At 45.5% G+C, this 20053-nt stretch overlaps 1 protein-coding gene across 1 annotated transcript in view; it reads right to left on the bottom strand.

Moving 5' to 3' along the window:
- Positions 1 to 20053, bottom strand: part of ITGA9 (integrin subunit alpha 9) — a 334926-nt gene that overhangs the window by 155504 nt on the left and 159369 nt on the right. Inside the window, exon 16 of the mRNA XM_058555011.1 lies at positions 10491 to 10640. Coding sequence (XP_058410994.1) covers positions 10491 to 10640 — 150 coding nt within the window. The remainder of the gene's footprint in view (positions 1 to 10490; positions 10641 to 20053) is intronic.

Here is a 20053-nt window from a genome sequence, read left to right as displayed (position 1 = left end):
CCTCTCCAGGCGTGCTTGGGTCTGGGTGGCCTTTTACAGGCCACGTTCCATGCCCCTCTACAGCCTCCAACTTTTAATATCAGCCATAAACTCTTCCAGGGACCTTCTGCCTCTCAGGACCAAAAATTCTCTCCCTTGACTTTCACCCTGGAATCTTTTGTCTTCTATATGTCATTTATTATTATTTTTAAGTTGCTGTTAATTAGTCACAAGGGGCAGAAAATAGAACCAACAAGTTCAAATAAAGGGGCTGGTGCTGTCAGAGAAAAGAATATGCTAGCTGTATTTCTAAAACCTGCTGAGCCAGATGTACTCAGGCAACTGGGAGTAAGCAAGATAGCCCCAAAACTAGAGAGGATGCCAGTGAGACTTCTCCCCACCTATCACCTAAATGGGGCCCTGGGTACAACTTCAAACAGCAAATGACTTGTGTTTGATTTCCTGAATCATCTCAGAAGAGAACTAGAGAGGGACTAACATTTCTTCTCCAGCCAGCACCGGCCACTGTTCGTATGTCCTTGCTTGTTCACACACATACTCCACATGCTTGGGGGTGAGGTTTTCAACAAGGCAAGACAATAAAGACGACAACCCAATGGGCTTGAAGATTCGGGGGAAAATCACTATTCTCTTCTAAAAAGAGTTTTGGAGGATCAAAACACAGTTTTTCCATAAATTGCAAAGATAAAACATAATACTAAAGAAGAAAATTTGCAAATTTAACAGGTCACTCCAAGATCTAGTCCAGCCTTTGAGAGGCAGGAGTCCCCTTTCCTTTGTTCTTGGGGTTAACCTTGGAGGGGAAGCCTGAGACCCAGAGATGTAGCCAGACTTCTCTGCTCAGTGAGAAGACTGAACTACTTGTTTTTCCTCATATGTACTTGAAACGATGGTTTTCACACATGTTTCACCATGATGCCCTTTCTGAAAAGATCACCCAGAAGCTGATGCCAAACAGCTGATGCTTATAAAAGTAGGTTGATCTGGTTGAAATAAGGAGGGAAACTTCTTCCTCTAACACTCCTTCCTTCTCCTCCTTTGCTGGCCCAAATTGCTCCCCTGAATCAAGGTGTATAATTTGGATCCTCCAGGTTGGATGGTCTCTGAAACCCGTTGGGCTCTGATGTCTCGAGTTATTTTGCTCTCTCCTCTTCCATCCCCCCAACTCTGCAGATTTCCATCCTTCTGCAGAGACTTTACATATGATAATGAAAATAAACCTTAGAGCTGTAAATAATGGCATTTTAAGCTGGCTGGGCACCTCAGCCGGGACAGTATTACCTAATGCCCAGCCTGAACAAACAGTAAGTTTTCACAGGCATGGAGCTGTATTCCCACACACCCGGGCATTGAGGGGTCTGGGGTGGATGGAACTGATGGTGATGACTTCCAGCACAACGGAGACCCAAAGTTTATGACTACAATATAGTTTAATATTAGAGTAAAATAGCTCACTTTTCACTTGAAAGATGACAAACAGTGTTCTCAACATAGCCAATGCCTTTTCTTTCACCAGCCATATTTCTTCCATTTTGTTTTTCAAAAAGTAGACTCATACAAGCACAGATGTACTGTGGCATAGCTAAGTCACCTTAAATCACATGCCATGCTCTCCTGCCTGGGAGGAATTCCCAGAGAGCTCATGGAGCACATTTCTTTCAATTACAGCGTTGTTGAATGCTGGTGAAGAAATTCTGATATGATGCTCAACCTTCGCAGGACGACCTCACCTGTGTTCTTTCAGAAGGGCTCTTTCAACTGAGATAGATTTACTGAGCATCCACTATGGGCCAGGCATGATGCTAGGCCCTGGGGATCAACAACAAATAAGATAAAATAGATCCCTGCCCTCATCAGCTTTTCATTCTAGCGAGGAAGACAGAAAAGCAAACAGACAAAACAACAATGAATTGTGACTGGTGTCATGAAGGACTCAAGCTAAAACAGCTAATCAAGCTAATAATCAGGTAATACAGGGTAGTTGGGGGATGATTCTCTGAGTTGGTGACATTTTGGCTGAGAGTTAAAGAATGAGGAACTGACCATAAAGAAAGCATGGCAAAGAGCTTTATAAAAGAGATATCAGCATGTGCAAAGGCCTGAGGCAAGAAAAGGCTTGGTAAATTTGAGGGTAGCTGGAGTGCTGTATGTCGGTAACACTGGATGATGTTGGAAGGCTGAGGCCCCATCATGCAGGGCCTTGCGTACCTTAGCAAGAGTCTGGATTTTCTTCTAAGGGTAGAGGGAAGCTATGGGGGGTGGCGGGGGGTATTCAAAGAAGTAACCTGGTCCAGGTGAGGAATGATGCTGGCCTGGACTAGAGTGGTGGCAGTAGAGATGGAGTAAAAGAGGAGGGATTCATGCACCATTTGAGCTTGTGATGGTACAGCTGGCTCTCGAATTCTGGTTATACTGGTCATCTCCATATCACCCCCGTCTGGTGCCCCAAGTGACAGGCATCTCTGGGGCTGAGAAGCAAGGGCCAGACAGTCCTAAAGATCATGATAGGCCCACCTGAGGAACCAGCCAGAACCGTTAGCGAGTACCATTGCCTCTCACCCAGGGAACCTACCTATGGACCAGCTGACATTGGACACAATGTTAGCAGAAAGGAACCAGCTTCAGTGAAGCACCTGCTTCCTCCAGAGCCCCAGCTAGACTCACTCCCGTGGATTGCCTCATTCTTTCCTGGACAATGCTGTGAAGCTGACTTGTTACCTCCACTCACTGGGGAGGAGACAGAGGCTTCCAGAGACTGGGTGACTCATCCTTCCCAGAAGGGAAGAGCAGAATCTAATGCTATCTTGTCATTTCAGTGATTCTCACATACTATTTCCTATAATCCCACAATGACCCGGACGTAGGCAGGGCAGACGATGGCACCTCAAGTGACAGGAGATTAAACAGGGGCTTCTCAAGAGATAAGTGACTTGCCCCATGCCACTGGGTGAGTACATTCTGCTCTGGGCTGGAACTCTGATCTTCTCACTCCAAAGCCTGTCCTCCTTCCCCAGAGAAGCCAGGGGAAGAAAGTAGCCCTGAGGTTCTCTGAGGTGAGGGGTATTCACTTTCCATTGCTGCAGTAATAAATTACCACAAATTTAGCAGCTTAAAACATGACAAATTTATTATCTCACAGTTCTGTAGGTTAGAAATCCAGGTGGGCTGGGCTGGTTTCTCTGCTCTGGGTTTCACAAGGCCAAAATCAAGCTATCACCTGGTCTGGGCCCTTATCAGGAGGCTCTGGGGGAGAATCTGCTTCCAGGCTTATTCAGGCTGTTGGCAGAATTCAGTTCCCCATGGTTGTAGGACTGAGGTTCCCATTTCCTTACTGACACTCACCAGGAGCCTCTCAAGGCTGCCTGCATTCCTTGTCGAGTTGCACCTTCATCTTCAAAATCAGCAATAGGAGGTCAAGTCCTTCTCATGCTTCAGATCTCTCTCCTTCCCCTGTATCTCTCTGACCTCCTATTCTGCCTCATTCCTCCTGTCTCCAGCTGGAGAAAGACTGGGCCCATCTGGATAATCCAGGATATTCTCCCTCTATTTTAAAGTCCATAACCTTAATCACACCTGCAAAGTTCCTTGTGCCATAATGAATCATATTCACAGGTTCTAGGAATTAGGGTGTGAACATCTTTGGGGGGACCATTCTGTCTACCACCTGGAAGTCCAGCCCCAGCCAGGTCTCTTTGGGGACCTCCTGAAGGAGCACGAGAGCAATTACAGTTTCCAAAGCTCTACTCTGTGTATAGGGTTTGAAGACAGGATCTCTGTCATAGCCATTGGTATGCTCACCTGAAGGGGAAAGACAAGGGCCCCTCCAGTGACCAGTCCAATGACAGCCTTGCTTCTTGCCTAGCCCACAGGCCCGCCAGGGCTTTCCATGATAGTTTCATTTAGCTCCATACTCTGTTTCCACAGCTGAGACCAACTAGTAACAAATAACGAGTCAACTCTCTGGCGTGTCAAACAGAACCTCCAAGGACTCACCTGCAAGCCCTTCCTGGGGCCACCGTAATGAGCTCCTAACAGGCCTCCCTAGGTCAGGCAGACCAACCTTCCTGAAGCAAATCTCTGATCTCCCACACTCAAAAAGATGTAATGGTTTCCTGTCCCCTACAGAATCAAGTCCAACTCCTCAGCCAGTGAACAAGTGGCCTTAAACTGTATGACCTTCTCTGTTAGTCTGTCAAGCTCCTCCAGGCCTGAGTGCCCAAATCCTACTTCTTCCTCAAGGCTCTGGCCAATTCTCCCCTTCTCCATAGAACATCTCCTTCTCCTCAGCTGGAAGCAGTCGCTGGAGTGCAATTCACACGCACTAATCTGAATCTCACTTTCTGCTCTGTATAAGTTATTCCTGTACTGTCTGAAAGTCCACTGAGGGCAGCAATATTTTATCTATCTTTTTTATCAAGGTGTTACATGTAGTAGACACTCAATTGACTTAATTGCTCTTAGATTTATAGTCCTTTTAAATACTCTTCTGGTTAATGGATAAAACAAGTTGGGTTTTTTCGGAATCAAATATCCCCCGAGGAGACAGAGGCAGGTCTCTGTTTTCCTTAAATTTTTAAGGTAAAATGTACGCTCATCAGGCTGAATGTCCTCCAGAGGCCTGCAGTGTCGGAGCTCCATTATCCGCAGAGCGCCCAGAATCCCAATCAGTTCTCAGCAGCGATGGTAACGCCACTATTCACTCACGTAGCCTACCACCTACCCCAGAGCCTACTCTCTCCCAAGACTGTTCTTCACACAGCAGAGGGAAGGCTTGGCCTCCTGCCTGTCTCACTTACTCCCACTCACTGCAAAAAGCCTTGGGTCCATCAATAAGCCTGTACTTAACATGCTCAAGTCACTGTCTCCATGTTATATACACAGTCTGTGCAGCTATTCCACCCGAACTAGACCATCAATGGGGGCAGAGCCTGACTCTAAAAGACCGCCATGATTTAATCACTCCATTGCACAGTCCTGTGTACCAACACGGTGCCTTTTAGTTGAAGAGACTAAGGCATTTAAATCCTAAGATTATCTGGCAATATGACTTCAAGAGCTCCGATGAGTTTATTCCTTCCTATGAAAGAGGTTACATGTTCTTTGTGGAGCTGTTATATATACATACACAGGTTAAAAATCACCTCTGCTTCCTGGAGGGGGCCTAGCTCTCAGAATCTTTCTTCCCTTCAAACTGAGCCAACATCTGGAAGACACATGGAGGAAGCCCATTAAATTATCTTTTTTTTTTTCCCCATAATCAGGAAAGGGAGAATAAGCAAGGATCGCTCTCTCAGAATTTTTCTCAGGCTCCTTGACAATCTTCCCAATCTAAGGACAATATTTTTCTTTCATTTTAATTTCAACCAAAGAATCACATGGTTAAAAAAATAATGACCCCCTGCCATACAGCTCCTTACAGTAAGTCCTGCTCTCCAGGGGCAACCACTATTAACCATGTCCATTTATGTTTCTTTTGATGATCATTTCCATATCTCTAGAAAACATGCCAATACTACTACTTCTTGATTTATCAGACTTAGACACTATTTTACTGAATTCCTGCCATGATAAACAAGAATTTATCTCACTTACACAATGGCCCCCTCTCCTCCACCTTCCTAATTTTGACAGGCAAATCATTACTCTAAGCTCCTCTACTGCAGTGGTTCTCAACATTAGCTGCATCAGAATCACCTGGTCAGCTTGTTAAAACACAGATTGCTGGGGCCCACCCCATGAGTTTCTGATTCAACGGGTCTGCGGTGGGGCCCAAGAATTTTCATTTCTCACAAGATCTCAAAAGAGGCTGATATTGCTGGTTTGGTGATCACACTTTAAGGAGTACTGCTCTACTGATGACCTCTGCAATTTTAAGTAATAAACAGCTATTTCTTGTTTCATCAAGTTTTGCAATATCTCTTGACTCACCAATTGAAAAAATTAAGATATTAAGAGAAGTTCTGACATTCTATTTTTACCTCTATACGGTCAAATTTAATGATATTTACATTTCATACTATAACCATAGCTCTGATTTGGGCTTGACTGTAAATACTGAAAACCAATAAACAGTGCTAAGGTTATAAAGGCTATATGATTATTATTCACAGTAGAGCCAAGACAAATGTCATGATTACATATCCTCCTCTACAGGTGCGAAGTTAAACTCCTGGAATACTCAGCTTTTACTTAAGGGAAAATATTTCTAGTATCAAGGTCCTTCTCTTCCTTATACTCTTCTACTTGCTCAAAATCTCACCATTGTTTTATATTTGAACCATGACATAGTGAGCATATTTCTATTTTTTCTGTGAGTTTGTGATTGCCTTTCTTTTTTCTTTTCTAGAGAAAAAATATATTCTATCTACGCCGTATCCTGAATATTTGCTACTTTCTTCTCATTCTGTCTATTACCGGATTCATTCTGCTTGAAGTTCATTGGTCAGTTGATCAGCTGTTTTTTAGATTTGTGGCTCAGTTGTCATCCTGGGATTTCCTGTTGTTAGACTTCTGGGTGTTAGTTCTACCATTTCTTGTATCTTACATCTTGCTCCTTCTTGTCACCTTTGTTTTGTTGGAGTGCATCTCAGGTAATTTCTTTGGAAGTGTTACTAAGCAGATAAACTTTCTGGGTCTTTGCTTATCTGAAAAATGACTTTATTTTGACCTCATACTTGACTGTTAGGCTAAGCACAAAATTCTACTGTTAAAATCACCTTCTCTTGGGGCCGGCCTGGTGGCACAGCGGTTAAGTGCATGGGCTCCACTTTGGTGGCCCGGGGTTTGCAGGTTCGGATTCCGGGCGTGCAGCGACACACAGCTTGTCAAGCCCTGCTGTGGCGGCATCTCATATAAAGTAGAGGAAGATGGGCGCGGATGTTAGCCCAGGGCCAATCTTCCTCAGCCAAAAAAAAAAAAAAAAGACGAGGGTTGGCATTGGATGTTAGCTCAGGGCTGATCTTCCTCACACACAAAAAAGTTACTTTTGCTCATAACTTTGAAGTCCTTATTTCACCATATTCTAGCTTCCAATCTTGCTAATAAGGAGTCTAATGGACTACTTAGCATGATTCTAATTCTGTTGTAAGCTGACTTACACGCCTCACTATCACCATGCTGTACTCCCTTGTCCTGGAAGCATTTAGAATTTTGCTTCAGCCTTAGAAGCAGTGACATTTCAAAATGATGTACCTAAGATGTTTTTGGTTTATCCTTCTTGTAAGCTGGTGGGCCCTTAAATTAAAAAATAGTGTTTCTCTTTAATTCTGAGAAATTTCATTCTGTTATTTTCCTTACAATTTCTTCATTTTCTCTGTTTACTTTTTCTGGTATTCCTATTACTTGGATATAGAACCTTATAGATTGATCCTTTAGCTCTCTTTTCTATTTGTCTTGTAGCTCTGCTTACTGGGAGATTTCTTACCATTATCTTCTAATCCTTCTACTAAGTTTTTGGCTCTGCAACCATACTGTTAATTTTCAAAACCCTTTCCTTGTTCTCTGATTCTTCCCTTTAAAAAGAAATAGAATTCCAACCATTTTCTTTTTTTTTTTTTCTGAGGAAGATCAGCCCTGAGCTAACATCCATGCTAATCCTCCTCTTTTTTTTTGCTGAGGAAGACCGGCTCTGAGCTAAGATCTATTGCCAATCCTCCTCCTTTTTTTTTTGTCTTTTGCCCCCAAAGCCCCAGTAGATAGTTGTATGTCATAGCTGCACGTCCTTCTAGTTGCTGTATGTGGGACGTGGCCTCAGCATGGCCGGAGAAGCGGTGCGTCGGTGCGCGCCCGGGATCCAAACCCAGGCCGCCAGTAGCGGAGCGCGCGCACTTAACTGCTAAGCCACGGGGCCGGCCCCCAACCATTTTCTAATGGATGTAATATATTCTTAAATCTCTTTGTGTTTATTACAGAGTTTAAGGTGGTTTTAAAATCTGTATACTCTCTGCTAGCCCTTGAATAATTTATTTCCAAGTCACTTATTCTGTTTTTTTATTTTGGTCTTTGTTTTTTTCATATACCACATTTCCCACCACCACCCTCAATCTCAGGTTTCCTTGATCGTCTATTCATATTTAAGAATAAGGTAAAAGAGCTGATTGGAAAATCTGTGGCTGTGGTCACGTGGATGATGGCAGGGGATGCTAGCTCTTACATTGGAGGCTCCAAATGCCAGAAGTAAGGCTTTCTTCTGGGGAACCAGCCCACTCACACTATATCTCAAGCAATTTATTCAGTTCTTTAGAGAAGAAAATGCCTGGTTGCTTGCTCTTCTGCATATCTGAAGTATATAGGGGTAGGGACAGGGGTGGCAAGTCAACTCTTCCACATACTAACCTTCACTCAAAACCCCCCTTCCCTGTTTCAGCCTCTCTTCTCACTCTTGCACCCTCTATAACTGCTGGCCTGGCTGTGGCTGCAGCCCTTCCAGATCCACGTGTAGAAAGGCACCAAGCCCTCTATGCATAGTCCAAGGTTCAACCAACAACACTCTTCAATTTTTTTTACTCCCAAAAATTACTGGACTCTTTCACTGGCTGATACCCCTTCCCCCACAGTGTTCTCTTTCCTATTACTATTTACCCATGTAGAATCATTGTAACGGGGTCTCAGGAAGCACAGACGTAAATATTCGTGCTTGGTCAGACATCTCGAACCAGGAGTGACCAAGAACAGCATTCTAATACTAATCTATCCCTGCATCTCTGACTTCGATCAGGCTGATTTACTGAGTCCCCAGCCTGACTTCTCACCCCACTTCACTGTCAGGAGATGACATCAATTTCTCCTTCTCAGTCAAGGTAGAAGTCATCAGCTTCCTGCTCTGCCTCTTCATCTTATCTTCCTCTCCTCTTTTCCTCATCTGCTTCGTGCCTCCCCCTAAGGCCAACCCCTCCACTCTGCCCCACCCACTTAGACACCCAGTGTCCTCCCAGTCTCTCCCCTCACCGCCCCCCAGAGCCTGCTCCAAGTATCAATGACTAGCAGGACATACTGGCCACCCTCTAGGGCACTTGTGTTTTGAAAGAAGTTCATGTTTGAATGCAAAAGAAGCATCCAAAAAAGCAGCATTGCCAATAGGTTGTATATATTTGTAATGTGCACTTGCAGCCCTGCCCAGATCCCTTTACAACCGCTGCTGCCATCCTCCAGCTGATGTGAGTGCAGGCAGCTAATGGCTCACATCTGCATCCTTCTCCAAAGAACTGTCCTCAGCTGAAGGGCGTTACACTCCCCTTCCACACCCTACAGCCAGCCAATAGCTGACTAATATGCAGTACAAAAGGCCAGCCCCCTTGCCTCAAGGAGAAGACAACTCTTCAGTGTAATTTATGCTCCTGAGTCCCCAGTTCAGGCCAAGGCTGGACTTTAGCTGAGACCACATCCCTGCTGAGCTCCTTCCCCTTCTTCACTTCCTTACAGGTTTCTCCCAAGAGCACAGCCTCATTAGACCACATGCTCCCAAATCCCTGTCTCGGGGCTCTGCTCCTAGAGAACCTGACCCAAGACAACATGGGAGAGACTTTGGGAGAAAACAGGGATGCCTTGATAAAAATCTCACCACTTAGTTAAACATCTGGATGGACATCTCAAACCCCAAACCCTTCTCTGTGGTCCTGTGTACAACTTTAATCTGCAAGGTGTAGGTCACTGAACCGCTAGTTTTCTCCTAAATTCAGAGCAGTCAGAAGGGTGGGGCTGGTGGCTGGTTCCACAGCTCTGCCCTCACCCTGTAGAGGAGTGTGGTTTAGCCAAAAAAAAGTTTTTCCTGATCTTCCCCATGGTCCTGGATCTGTGGCAATGTTGGGTGTTAAGGAAAGATTTAAAACCAACTTGGGATTTCAGATTCCTTACATATTTCCTGCATAGCAGTCAGCCTTGCACATCTCACAGATGGCTCAGGGCAGACAGGCCAATGCTGCTGCACAGACTCAGTTCACAGGCTCACTCCTACCTCATATGGCCTGCACCTAACACTGCTCTGAAGCTCCTCTACAGAGCAGCGCATCCTGGAATTTGATGAGCATCAGAAAGGACATATGGCCCACCTGCACCACAGTGCTCTAGCTTCCAGGGACACTTGGGTTGGGCATTTTTAACTCAACCACCAATTCTAGCAAGATGAAGTCCTTGCTTCTTCACCCCATTCATGACCCCACCAATAAAACACTTATTGAGCACCTACTGTGTGCTGATCTAAGCTCTGGAAACAGTCTAGGAACAAGGGGCAAGTTCAGGGGCCAAGTGGCCAGTTCATGACCTCAAAGGGGTTATAGTTTTCCAGCTGCTTGAGAATAGCCTCAATGTGTTTAAATCATGTGGTTGTTAGAAGCAATCCCAAAGATCATATATTTCATCATTTTGCAGATCAGGAAAGGGAGGCCCAGAGAGGAGGTATGCCCTGGCCACGGTCTCCCAGGCAGCTAGAACCATTACTTCTGCCATATGCACCTGCCACCTTGGGTCTCAGTTGTGAGCTTTAAGGTTCTGACCTGATTCTTTTGGGCAATCTTTTGTCCCTTTTTCCAGCGGAGCACTGGTGTCAGAGCTGGCAGTTCTCTCTCCTCCTCTCCAGTCACATGCTCACCCAGGCTGTAGGCTGCTTCAAACACGATCGGACTGATGACGTCCTGCACTCTCCGCTGAAACAATAAACAAATGCGCATTAACTGCTAACACTGGCTGACATTTGTAGAGCATTTCACAGTTTACAAAGACCTTCCACATGAATTGCCTCATATGATCCTCACAGCTACCCTTGTGAGGTAAGATTTTATTACTTTCATATTTTAGGTGAGGTAACCAAGGCCGAGGGCAGTGAATGTCTTGTCCAAGGTCACTCTGTTAACAAGTGGGGGTTTTCTACTCTACCTTGGATGGGGCCAAATCATCTTCTCTTTAGCATATGGAAGACATTACCTTACTCAACTTCCAAATATTCTTATAAGCTAGCTGGCAGGCAAGAGAGCATCTGCACTCACACTCCAGTGCTAACCCTTTGCATTCATGTTATTTTGATGATCAAAGCTCTTTTGCACTGATATTAATATGGATTTTGTGTTAGGGCAGAAGACCCAAAGACACTGAGAGGCCCGGTGTCTTCCGAGAGTTAGTCATCAGTGGAGCCAGGGATGAAAGTCTGACTTCTGGCCCTGTGTTCTTTCCTTTGGAACCAAGGACTTTAAGACCCAAGGGAATGATAGGTTTATAGTCACAACAGGAAAGAAGAGGAAAGGAAGAGAAGAAAGCAAATATATGATGAACACCTATCAGACGCCAGGCACTGTGCTAGGTGTTCTAGAGAGATGAGTGCCACGCCCAAACCCTGTAAGCTGGGGCTTATTATCCTCCACTGTACAGAAAAAGAAGAGGAAGCTTCAAGGCTAAGTTCCCCAGGCCACAAGGCTGATAAGGATTTTGAGTCACATCTGTTCAACTCTGGAGTTCCTGGCCTTTCTGCACAAGTGTATTGCCTCCCAAGGACTTCAGGTCCCCAGTCTAACAAGTTAGAGTTAGAGACAAGGAGTAAGGCTGGTAGGTGGGCCAGTAAGTTCTATGGGATGTGGGCTTCTGAGCGGCACCAATAAGCCTAGTCCCCACTGTTCTGCACCTGTCATGGGAGAGATGGGAGGGGGGAGCCAGTAGGGAAGCAGGAATGGCCTTGTTGGGAAGCGAAAGAAGGGGGCGGGCAGGCAAAGGCCAACCACAGGGCCAGGAGCAGAGCCAAGGACTTCACATTACTCTCTGTGTGAAGTTCAGTGGAATTTGGAGCAGATTAGTTCTGTGTTCAAAACTGTAGCAAGTTATAAAGTTCCCAAGAGGCACACAGTGAGGACTTTGCTCCCACTCCTCCCCTCTCCATAGGCAGACATGTCTGTCAGTTTTTGGGTATTCATCCAGACCAAGCATATGCAGGCAAATGGTAGCTCATCACACACTGTACTTTGCTTCTTTGCTTGGCATATATCCTGGAGATGGTTCCACGTCAGTACATGGAGTTCTACCACCACCTTTTTAACCGCATACCGTATATTACTACGGATGCCCTTATTGACCAATGTTTGGACTCAAAGCTGCTTTAACAAGCAAATGGATGGCAGCCCATCCACAAACTGTAGCAACATTCTCCAATATGGGTTCTATGGACCTCAGTTCCCCAGGAGGCGGTAATAAAATATTTTATCATTGTCTATGATCAAATAAGTCTAGGGGACACCAGGTTAAACAAAATTAAGAGGGTTTTTATTCTGTTTTGTTTGTTTTTACTGCAACTGCCTCTGAGAAAGAGTAGGGTGGTCCCAAGTTCATTGAGTCATAGAACCCTGTGTTGCCTCAGAGCTCCTCGGGGCACAGGTGTTGAGTAGAACATACTCAGAGACATTGGAGGGCAGAGTAGAAATCTCCCACAGGAGCCCAGGAGAAGAGATGGCACACGAGCCGGGGCAGTGTGGGAGGCAGATGTGGCCACGCCTGTGGCTGCTGACAGTGGGGTGGGGGGACAGGGCAAAGGGGCAGAGATGACTCCGGGGTGGGAGCCCGAGTGACCGGCAGATGATCTATATCTGTGCTCAGGAGAGCATTCAGCTGGGAATAGATTCAATCATTCAGCATAAATAAAACACAGGACCTCACAGGGAAGTGATGGGGGAGCTTTTGAATAAACTGTTTCCAGAAAATTCTCTTGAACTTCAGACTTTAGGAACAGATCTTTAACACCCATGTCCTTTCTGGGAGCAAAACACACACCTGGGCCAGGCTCTTCACAGACATTATTTTACTTAATCTGCATAACACCTGAGCTGGTGGATTATTGCTCCCATTTTACAGATGAGGTAACAGAGGTTCAGGAGCTCAAATAAGTTGTGCTCCATCCCCAATCCAGTAAGTGGTGGAACCAGACTCAGTCTTAGAACCAGAAGCAAAACTACTTTCCTTGAAGTCCACAAAATATTGTTTAAAAATCATCCCAAACGCTTTAGATTCTGACATCACCCTAAAATATTACCTATTTTCTTAAGAGGATACAGGGCAAGGGAGGGAAATGTTTCTCATACAAGGAAGCATGTGAATAAATGACAAATAACTAAGAAATAGGAGCTTGTGGGCCTGGCTGGCCTGGTGTGTAGTGGTTAAGTTCACGCACTCCACTCTTGTGGCCTGGGGTTCGCAGGTTTGGATCCTGGGTGCAGACTTACACACCGCTCGTCAAGCCATGCTGTGGCGGCGTCCCACATATAAAAAGTAAAGGAAGGTGGGCATGGATGTTAGCTCAGGGCTAATCTTCCTCACCAAAAAAAAAAAAGAAAGAAATAGGAGCTTGAAGAAGGGCCCTTTCTAAACGTGCAGCCATTCAAGCCATGCTTGCAGTGGAGGGAAGCCTCAGTCAGGGCACAGCTTATTTTGGATGAGTAACAAATTCTGACATCTATGGGTGTGGATGCTATACTCTGGCACTGACTGCAGGGACCTGTTTTAACTAAGCAGTTTGAAAAACAGCTTCTTATTACATGTCCCAGTAGCTCTGGGCAGCAGGGACCTAAACTACACTGAGCCATGGGTGGGGGCTCAGGAGGATGCAGCAATTAGAAACAAGCCAACACTCGCAAAAGGAGAACCCCTCCTTCCCATCCTGTGTTTGTTTTCTCTGAGCTGCAAAGGATAAGTAGCAGCAACATTTAGCGGTTTCCTTTTCATTTTTGGAAGTGCAACTTCTCTCAGCTCAGCACTGCAATTAAGTGGAGGAACTCCTCAGGATAGAGAGGCTTAGGGTCCTGGCACAGACCGGAATCACTGAAATTTTACTGCTTAAAAAAATTCACCACTACAAACTGAAGCGTCTAAAGTTGAACACACACTTATTCTGACAGACCAAAAGGCAGGAATCTAACTTTTCTTGCTAAGAATCTACAGGAGTCTCCTGTTTTGAAAACTGAAAGGAGCCTGCATGGAGAACACCCAGACTGGTGGAAGAATTTGCAGTAGCCGAGGTTTTATAGGGAACTTACCATATGCTCAATCTGAAATTTATTGGGTGCTTACTTTATGTCAGGCAATGTGCTGGGCCACGGGGAGACAGAGATGAAAGAGCTTCAGGGGAAGCAGGCAAGCAATGACAGTCTAGTGCCACACGCACTAGGACACAGGAGGCTCTGGGAACACAGATGAGGGACATCTGATTTGGACTGAGGGTTGGCAGGCTTCCCAGAGGAGGTGCCTGGGCTCATTCATAAGACAGAAGGATATTAGCCAGAGAGCAGGCATGGCTGGTCCAGCAGGGTGGAGAGGGCATGGGGTGTCCAGTGGATTGTATGTGATTCCCAAAGATGGGAAGGTTGGGCTGTGGGCAGGAGTAGGGGGAGAGGAGGCTGAAGGTGAGCCCAGATCTCAGGGGGACTTGCAGGTTGTGTTCACTTCATCCTAAACGCTAGGAAGAGCTGGGAGGAGGGTAAGGTGATGCTAGAGGCTGTGTTATTAAAAAAAAATCCCTCTGAGATCTTGGATTGATAGGGGTGACATTAGAAACAGGGAGGCCAGTGAGGAGGCTGTGTTCTAGAAAGATCCCTCTAGCTGTAGCATGGAAGTGGCTTGATGGGGCTAGGACTGGGGACAAGCAGGTAAGGGAGGAGGCTGCGATAAGGGTTCAGGAAAGATAAGGGTTCATGAGGGCTTGAGCCAGGACAGAGCAGTGGAGAGGGAGAAGAGGGGTGATGAGGCTGATTTAGGATAGAACTTGGTGACTGGACGTGGGGGATGAGAGAGAAAGCTATGGAAGATGCTCCAGGGTTCAGCTTGGGTGAGCGAGTGGATACTGGAGCCACTCAATATCATGGGGAACCAAGAGAAGGAACAGCTGTCCATTGAGTTAGGTGTGGACATACTGAGCTTTGTTACAACACAGAAATCTCCTTCCTGTCTCCAAACTCTAACTCCGCAAGGAATCTCCCAAATATACTGAGATTTGAGCCTAAAATTCTATGCTTCCTCTTCTCTTCCACTGAACTGTTCCCCTGCCCCAGTGTCCAGCGTCAGCCTTCCCTGGTACTGGCTCATATAGACGCACAAGCCCTCTGCCCATACCAGGAGCTTGTTCACACATCTCTCCAGGGACGGGCTCTGCCCTCCTTTGGACTATGTCTTCCTCCTTCCTCAGCTCACCTCACACACAGAGATGTTCTCTTGGGGCCCGCAGGAAGGACTGCAGGGCCTCACAGGGTCTGCTGACAAGAGGGAGTAAGAACCTCAGGAAATATGCCTGAGGCATCATCCTAGTGACTCCCATTCCTTCAAGGAGAGCCCTTCAGGCTTTCCTTCTCATTAATTACTTTGCTCTGAAAATGAAATAGAAGTAACTCAGATGGAAAATCCAGCAGGGGATGCCCATGACAGGCAGGTGCCACCCATGCAAGGGTTTCTACCAGAGGAGAGGCCCCTCTGCCCTGCTATCCCAGGGTGTCTAGGTAGTTATCACAGTCAGAAGCCCCCAAGTCTTTTGTCTCCTTCACTTGTGGAACTATGCAATTTTCACTGGTGCGTATAAGTAGCATCTAATCACAAGACTCCTTCTCCCTGGCCAAAGGAAGATGTGCATTACTATTTGGAGAATAGTAGGACGACTCAATTCTCAAGCCTCGCTCTATGACCCTACATAAGCAGGACCTGAGCACCGTGCACCTCCCACCCAGCCATCTGAATCAGAAACCTACCTCACAGCTGCTTTTCCCCAAGGAAAGGTTTTCATCTTCCTTAGCTAATTAGCAGCCACAGTGGTAAACTAAGTGAAAACAGGAAGGGTTGACCTCACTTTAAATTTGCAAAGAACAAAGAAGGTCAGCAAATAAGCAGCTAGCATTAAGCCAGATAACTGGTTTGGGAAAAACCCTCTAAGTGTTTTTTAAAGAGGCCTCAGCGTTTTTTCTTGTTCCAAACATGTGATGTTTTTGTCCCCTCCATCCTGTATCCTTTCTTACTATTTCTCTGCTTTCTACACCCAACTCTACTTCTGCCTACAATTACCTTGCTGGCACTCCTAGAAAGGAGACATCTTCAAAAGTGGAATGCCTTTTCCTTTATCTCTATGATCATAATGATTAGAACGGCAGTTAAAATGTTATATATGGATAAGTTTAAAATTCTCATAAGCTTGAAGCTTCTTTTAAAAGCAAACTGAGGATTTTGCATTTCTAGTAATAGAGTAACTTACTGAAGATCTACCCCCTCACCCGCCACTGAGAACAACTAGAAAAGCTGGACAACACACACACACACACACACACACACACACACACACACACACACACACACAGCTGTTTACAGGTATCAGGGAACTATCAAGACAGCCAGGACTTCAGAGTCTAAGGTCCCAGAGAGAAGGAAGGAACACTGAGGTGACCCCAGCATATGTAGTGGCACTTTTCCCTTGAGCCGTTTACAGATTTGTAAGCAGTGTGGAAGGAGAAGCTAAGAAACTGAATGTCAAGTGGTGGCTAAAAGACCAAGTTCTTGAGTTTCTGAGCTGAGTTTCTGGCAGTCTTAGGAGTCTGTGAAGACAAAAGGTAAAGCTCAGGGTTACTAAGGCAGCCAGGACTTGAGGGCCAAGATCCCAAAGAGAAGGGAAGCATACTGAGGCGAGTCCAATACTCTACACCACATTTACTCTCAAGGCATTTGCTGATTCCACAGCAGCACGAGGCTAAGAGACTAAGAAACCAAGCAGTAGGCAGTGGTTAAGGTGCTGAGAAGACGAGAAGATACGTTTAGCTGTAGGCTGGACACAGCAGGAGAGAAGACCAGTGGTCCAGAAGGTAAGTCAATAGGAAACATCCAGATTGAAGCATGGAGTGGAAAAAAGATAGAAAATTCAGAAATGAACCTAAGAGACATATAGGCCACAGTGAAAGTATAACATGTTTATAATGATATAATTAATCTTTGTAATTATAGAAAACACCTAGCACAACGACTAGCATACTATAGGTGAGCAATAAATGGTGGCTATTATTATTATCATAATTTTTAAGTGGCAATTTTGATACGAAAATCTGTAAAAACTGCCCTATTGCAAAACGAATCCTTATTATAGCAAGAACCTATTTCCCACTTCACAAGAGAATACACTGAGGCCAAGTGTATTTCATTTAGAGTGTTATAAATTAAAAAATAAACAAATGAAAGTTTAAATTAAAACCAAGGGAAAATATTCTAGAAACAATTTTAAACAAAATTTGTTGAAACACACAAAGCATGACTGACTACAACAGTCTTATGCGACAGGATTTGCAATGGGAGGAGACAAAGTTTTATCTTGGGACAAGTGCAGTTATAAACATTGACTAGACAGAGCTCTAAAAAGAGTTGAATTCAAAGAACTCCAGAAATCCTGTCACGAGAGCAGGAAATAAGCAGTGAGCAAATCAGCATATCTTGTTTCTGAAATTTTCCCAATGAGATTAGAGATTTCAATTATGAGTACATATTACTTTATATATAATACCATATTATGGAAATGGATATTATTATTAGTCTGAAATGTATGATCCTCTGGCAAGCATCAGTGCTCAGGAAGGGCAAGAAAGCATTAATTACTCTTCAAATAACATATTTGCTTAGGGGCCGGCCCAGTGGTGTAGTGGTAAAGTTTACGCGCTCCACTTCGGCAGCCCAGGGTTCACAGGTTCAGATCCTAGGTGCAGACCTATGCACTGCTCGTCAAGCCACGCTGTGGCAGCATCCCATATACAGAATAGAGGAGGTCAGACACAGACGTTAGCTCAAGGCTAATCTTCCTCAGCAAAAGGAGGAAGATTGGCAGTGGATACTGACTCAGGGCTGATCTTCCTCACACACACACACACACAAAACCAAACATATTTGCTTAAATTATTTTATTTATCTATGAAAATCACATAAACCCCATTGATGCTTTTTCCTCTTCAAAGATAAAACATCATCTAGCTGGATATCTGGAAAATGGTTTGTTTTGTGTTTAAGAGTTTGTATGTGGGGATGGGGGTTGCTTATTTAGCCGATTTATATGTTGGCATGTTTTGTGCTTTTTGTAATTTCTTTTTCTCTGCATTCATTACAAAATATGCTAATGGGAGATCAGAACTTTTTGACAATTTGGAAACAATTTTCTAAGAACATGTAACATCCTCATATAATGTTCTTTGCAAAGAGACCTGTTAATTACATTGTAGATAATTACATGCCACCATTTGACAGCTAAGTGACACCAGAAGGAATTAGCCCAACATGGAGATTATCCAGCTTATGTGTCCTCCGGGGGAAAGCAAATTTCGGCTTCTAATCCTCCCTTCCTCTCTTAACTCTCTCTTCCATCTCCCATCCTCAAACCCCCAAGGTGGCTTTGGTAAAAATATTTGTAGGTGAATAAGAAACTAACAGAAAAGAACACGCTAAAAATGTAACCCATGAACGAAAAGTGGCCAGAGCTGACCCAGGCAGGTTTTTCTTCTCCTCCATCCTTTACCGCATTGTCTCAGCCATCAGTCCTGTGTCCAGCTGGTGTGTCAGCCTCATCCCTCACATTAGGACAGACGCTCTGGGACCCCCAGAGCTAACAGTGACCTTTGTACTGCCACTCAGTGGTCTCTGCCTGTTAGGTGAAGGAGACATGGGGAGGGAGGCGGGGGACTGACGTGGCTTGGTGAGCAGTTGAAAACCCTGGAGCGCAAATCTCCTCTCTCTGCATCTTGACCTAATAAAGCAACCTTTCGAGGAAGCGGACACAACTGAGCCAAGTGCATCTGCTCAGATCCAACTGCTGACCCCACCTGTGCATCTGCTCATGCTGTTCCCATGTCTGGAATGCCCTTCTCCCTGCAAAAGATGATCCACCCTTCAATGCCCAGCTCAAGGCTGTCCCTTCTGTGAGACACGAAAGTCTCATAGAATTCGATCACACAAGAACTGTGGGAACCTGATGAGAGGGAATCAATTCTAACACAGAGTGAAGACACCAGCCCTCTGACCACAGTCCTCCTGAACCCCAGGGTCCTCATGACACAATTTGGCACTTACTTATTTTCTGTCTTCTACTGCTGTCTTTCCCTGATTCTAAAGACTTCCCCTATGAAGCTGGGATGCATCTTAGCACTGAATAATACATTTATTATGAGAATGCTCCCCTTCCTCACCCCTGCCTGAGAAGCTGTCATTACACTGTTAGCAACATGGGAAGTGAGGAAATGTGGTGCTAGCTCTGGGATGGTGGTAACTATGGCTGCGGGAACAAGATCTCAGCTCTGCTTTGAGCTCGCCACATCTCTTGGACAATACTGAGCATGCTCTTGTCTGAAAGGGTGGAGTGTAGCAGCAGTGGCCAGGACATGGCTCTCAGGTCAGGGCCAAGGATGACAGGCGTCTGTGGGTGAGAGGCGGAAGGGTGAGTAGATGGACATTGTGGTTGACCCTCTGGAGGAACTTCAGTTGGGTTGCCTTCAGCCAACACTTGGTTGCTGTGTGCCTGTCCCAGGCACCATGTTAGGCATAGGGAAGCAGAGAGCAGCAGGCAGGAAGGTGTGAGCAAAAAGCTGAGATGCAGAGGAGAAGGTGCCCACACAAGAACTGTGGGAATCTGATGAGAGGGAATTGCTTCTGACCCAGAGTGGCGTGAGAGTGGGAGTGTCAAGAATCTTTGGAGAGGAGGTGACCCCGGGATAAAAACTAGAAATTCAGCAGGCTGATGAGTGAATGGGAATGAGGGCTGCAGTGTCAGTTGGTGGAGATAATATGGAGGTCTAATCGACAACTGCGTGTCTGAGGAACGGAGGCAACAGACAAGACGGAAAGCAAGGACTTCAACATCAGACGGTCCTGGGTCTGAGGGAGCCCCAGCTTCACCTGATCTCTCTGAACCTGTCTTCTCAGATATAAAACAGGTTGACAGAATCAACCTCCCATGACTGTTGCGAAGATTAGAGACTATAGATGTCGAGCACCATGGAGAGCTCCTGGCACTCAGTAAAAGCTAGCTGCACCACCACCACCTGAGCAGGGTCTGTGGGACACAATCACAGGGTGAGGGGCAGGGAGG

Source organism: Diceros bicornis, chromosome 2 (assembly GCF_020826845.1).
Source record: "Diceros bicornis minor isolate mBicDic1 chromosome 2, mDicBic1.mat.cur, whole genome shotgun sequence".
Taxonomy (NCBI): domain Eukaryota; kingdom Metazoa; phylum Chordata; class Mammalia; order Perissodactyla; family Rhinocerotidae; genus Diceros; species Diceros bicornis.
This window is presented reverse-complemented; position numbering and strand designations above follow the sequence as displayed.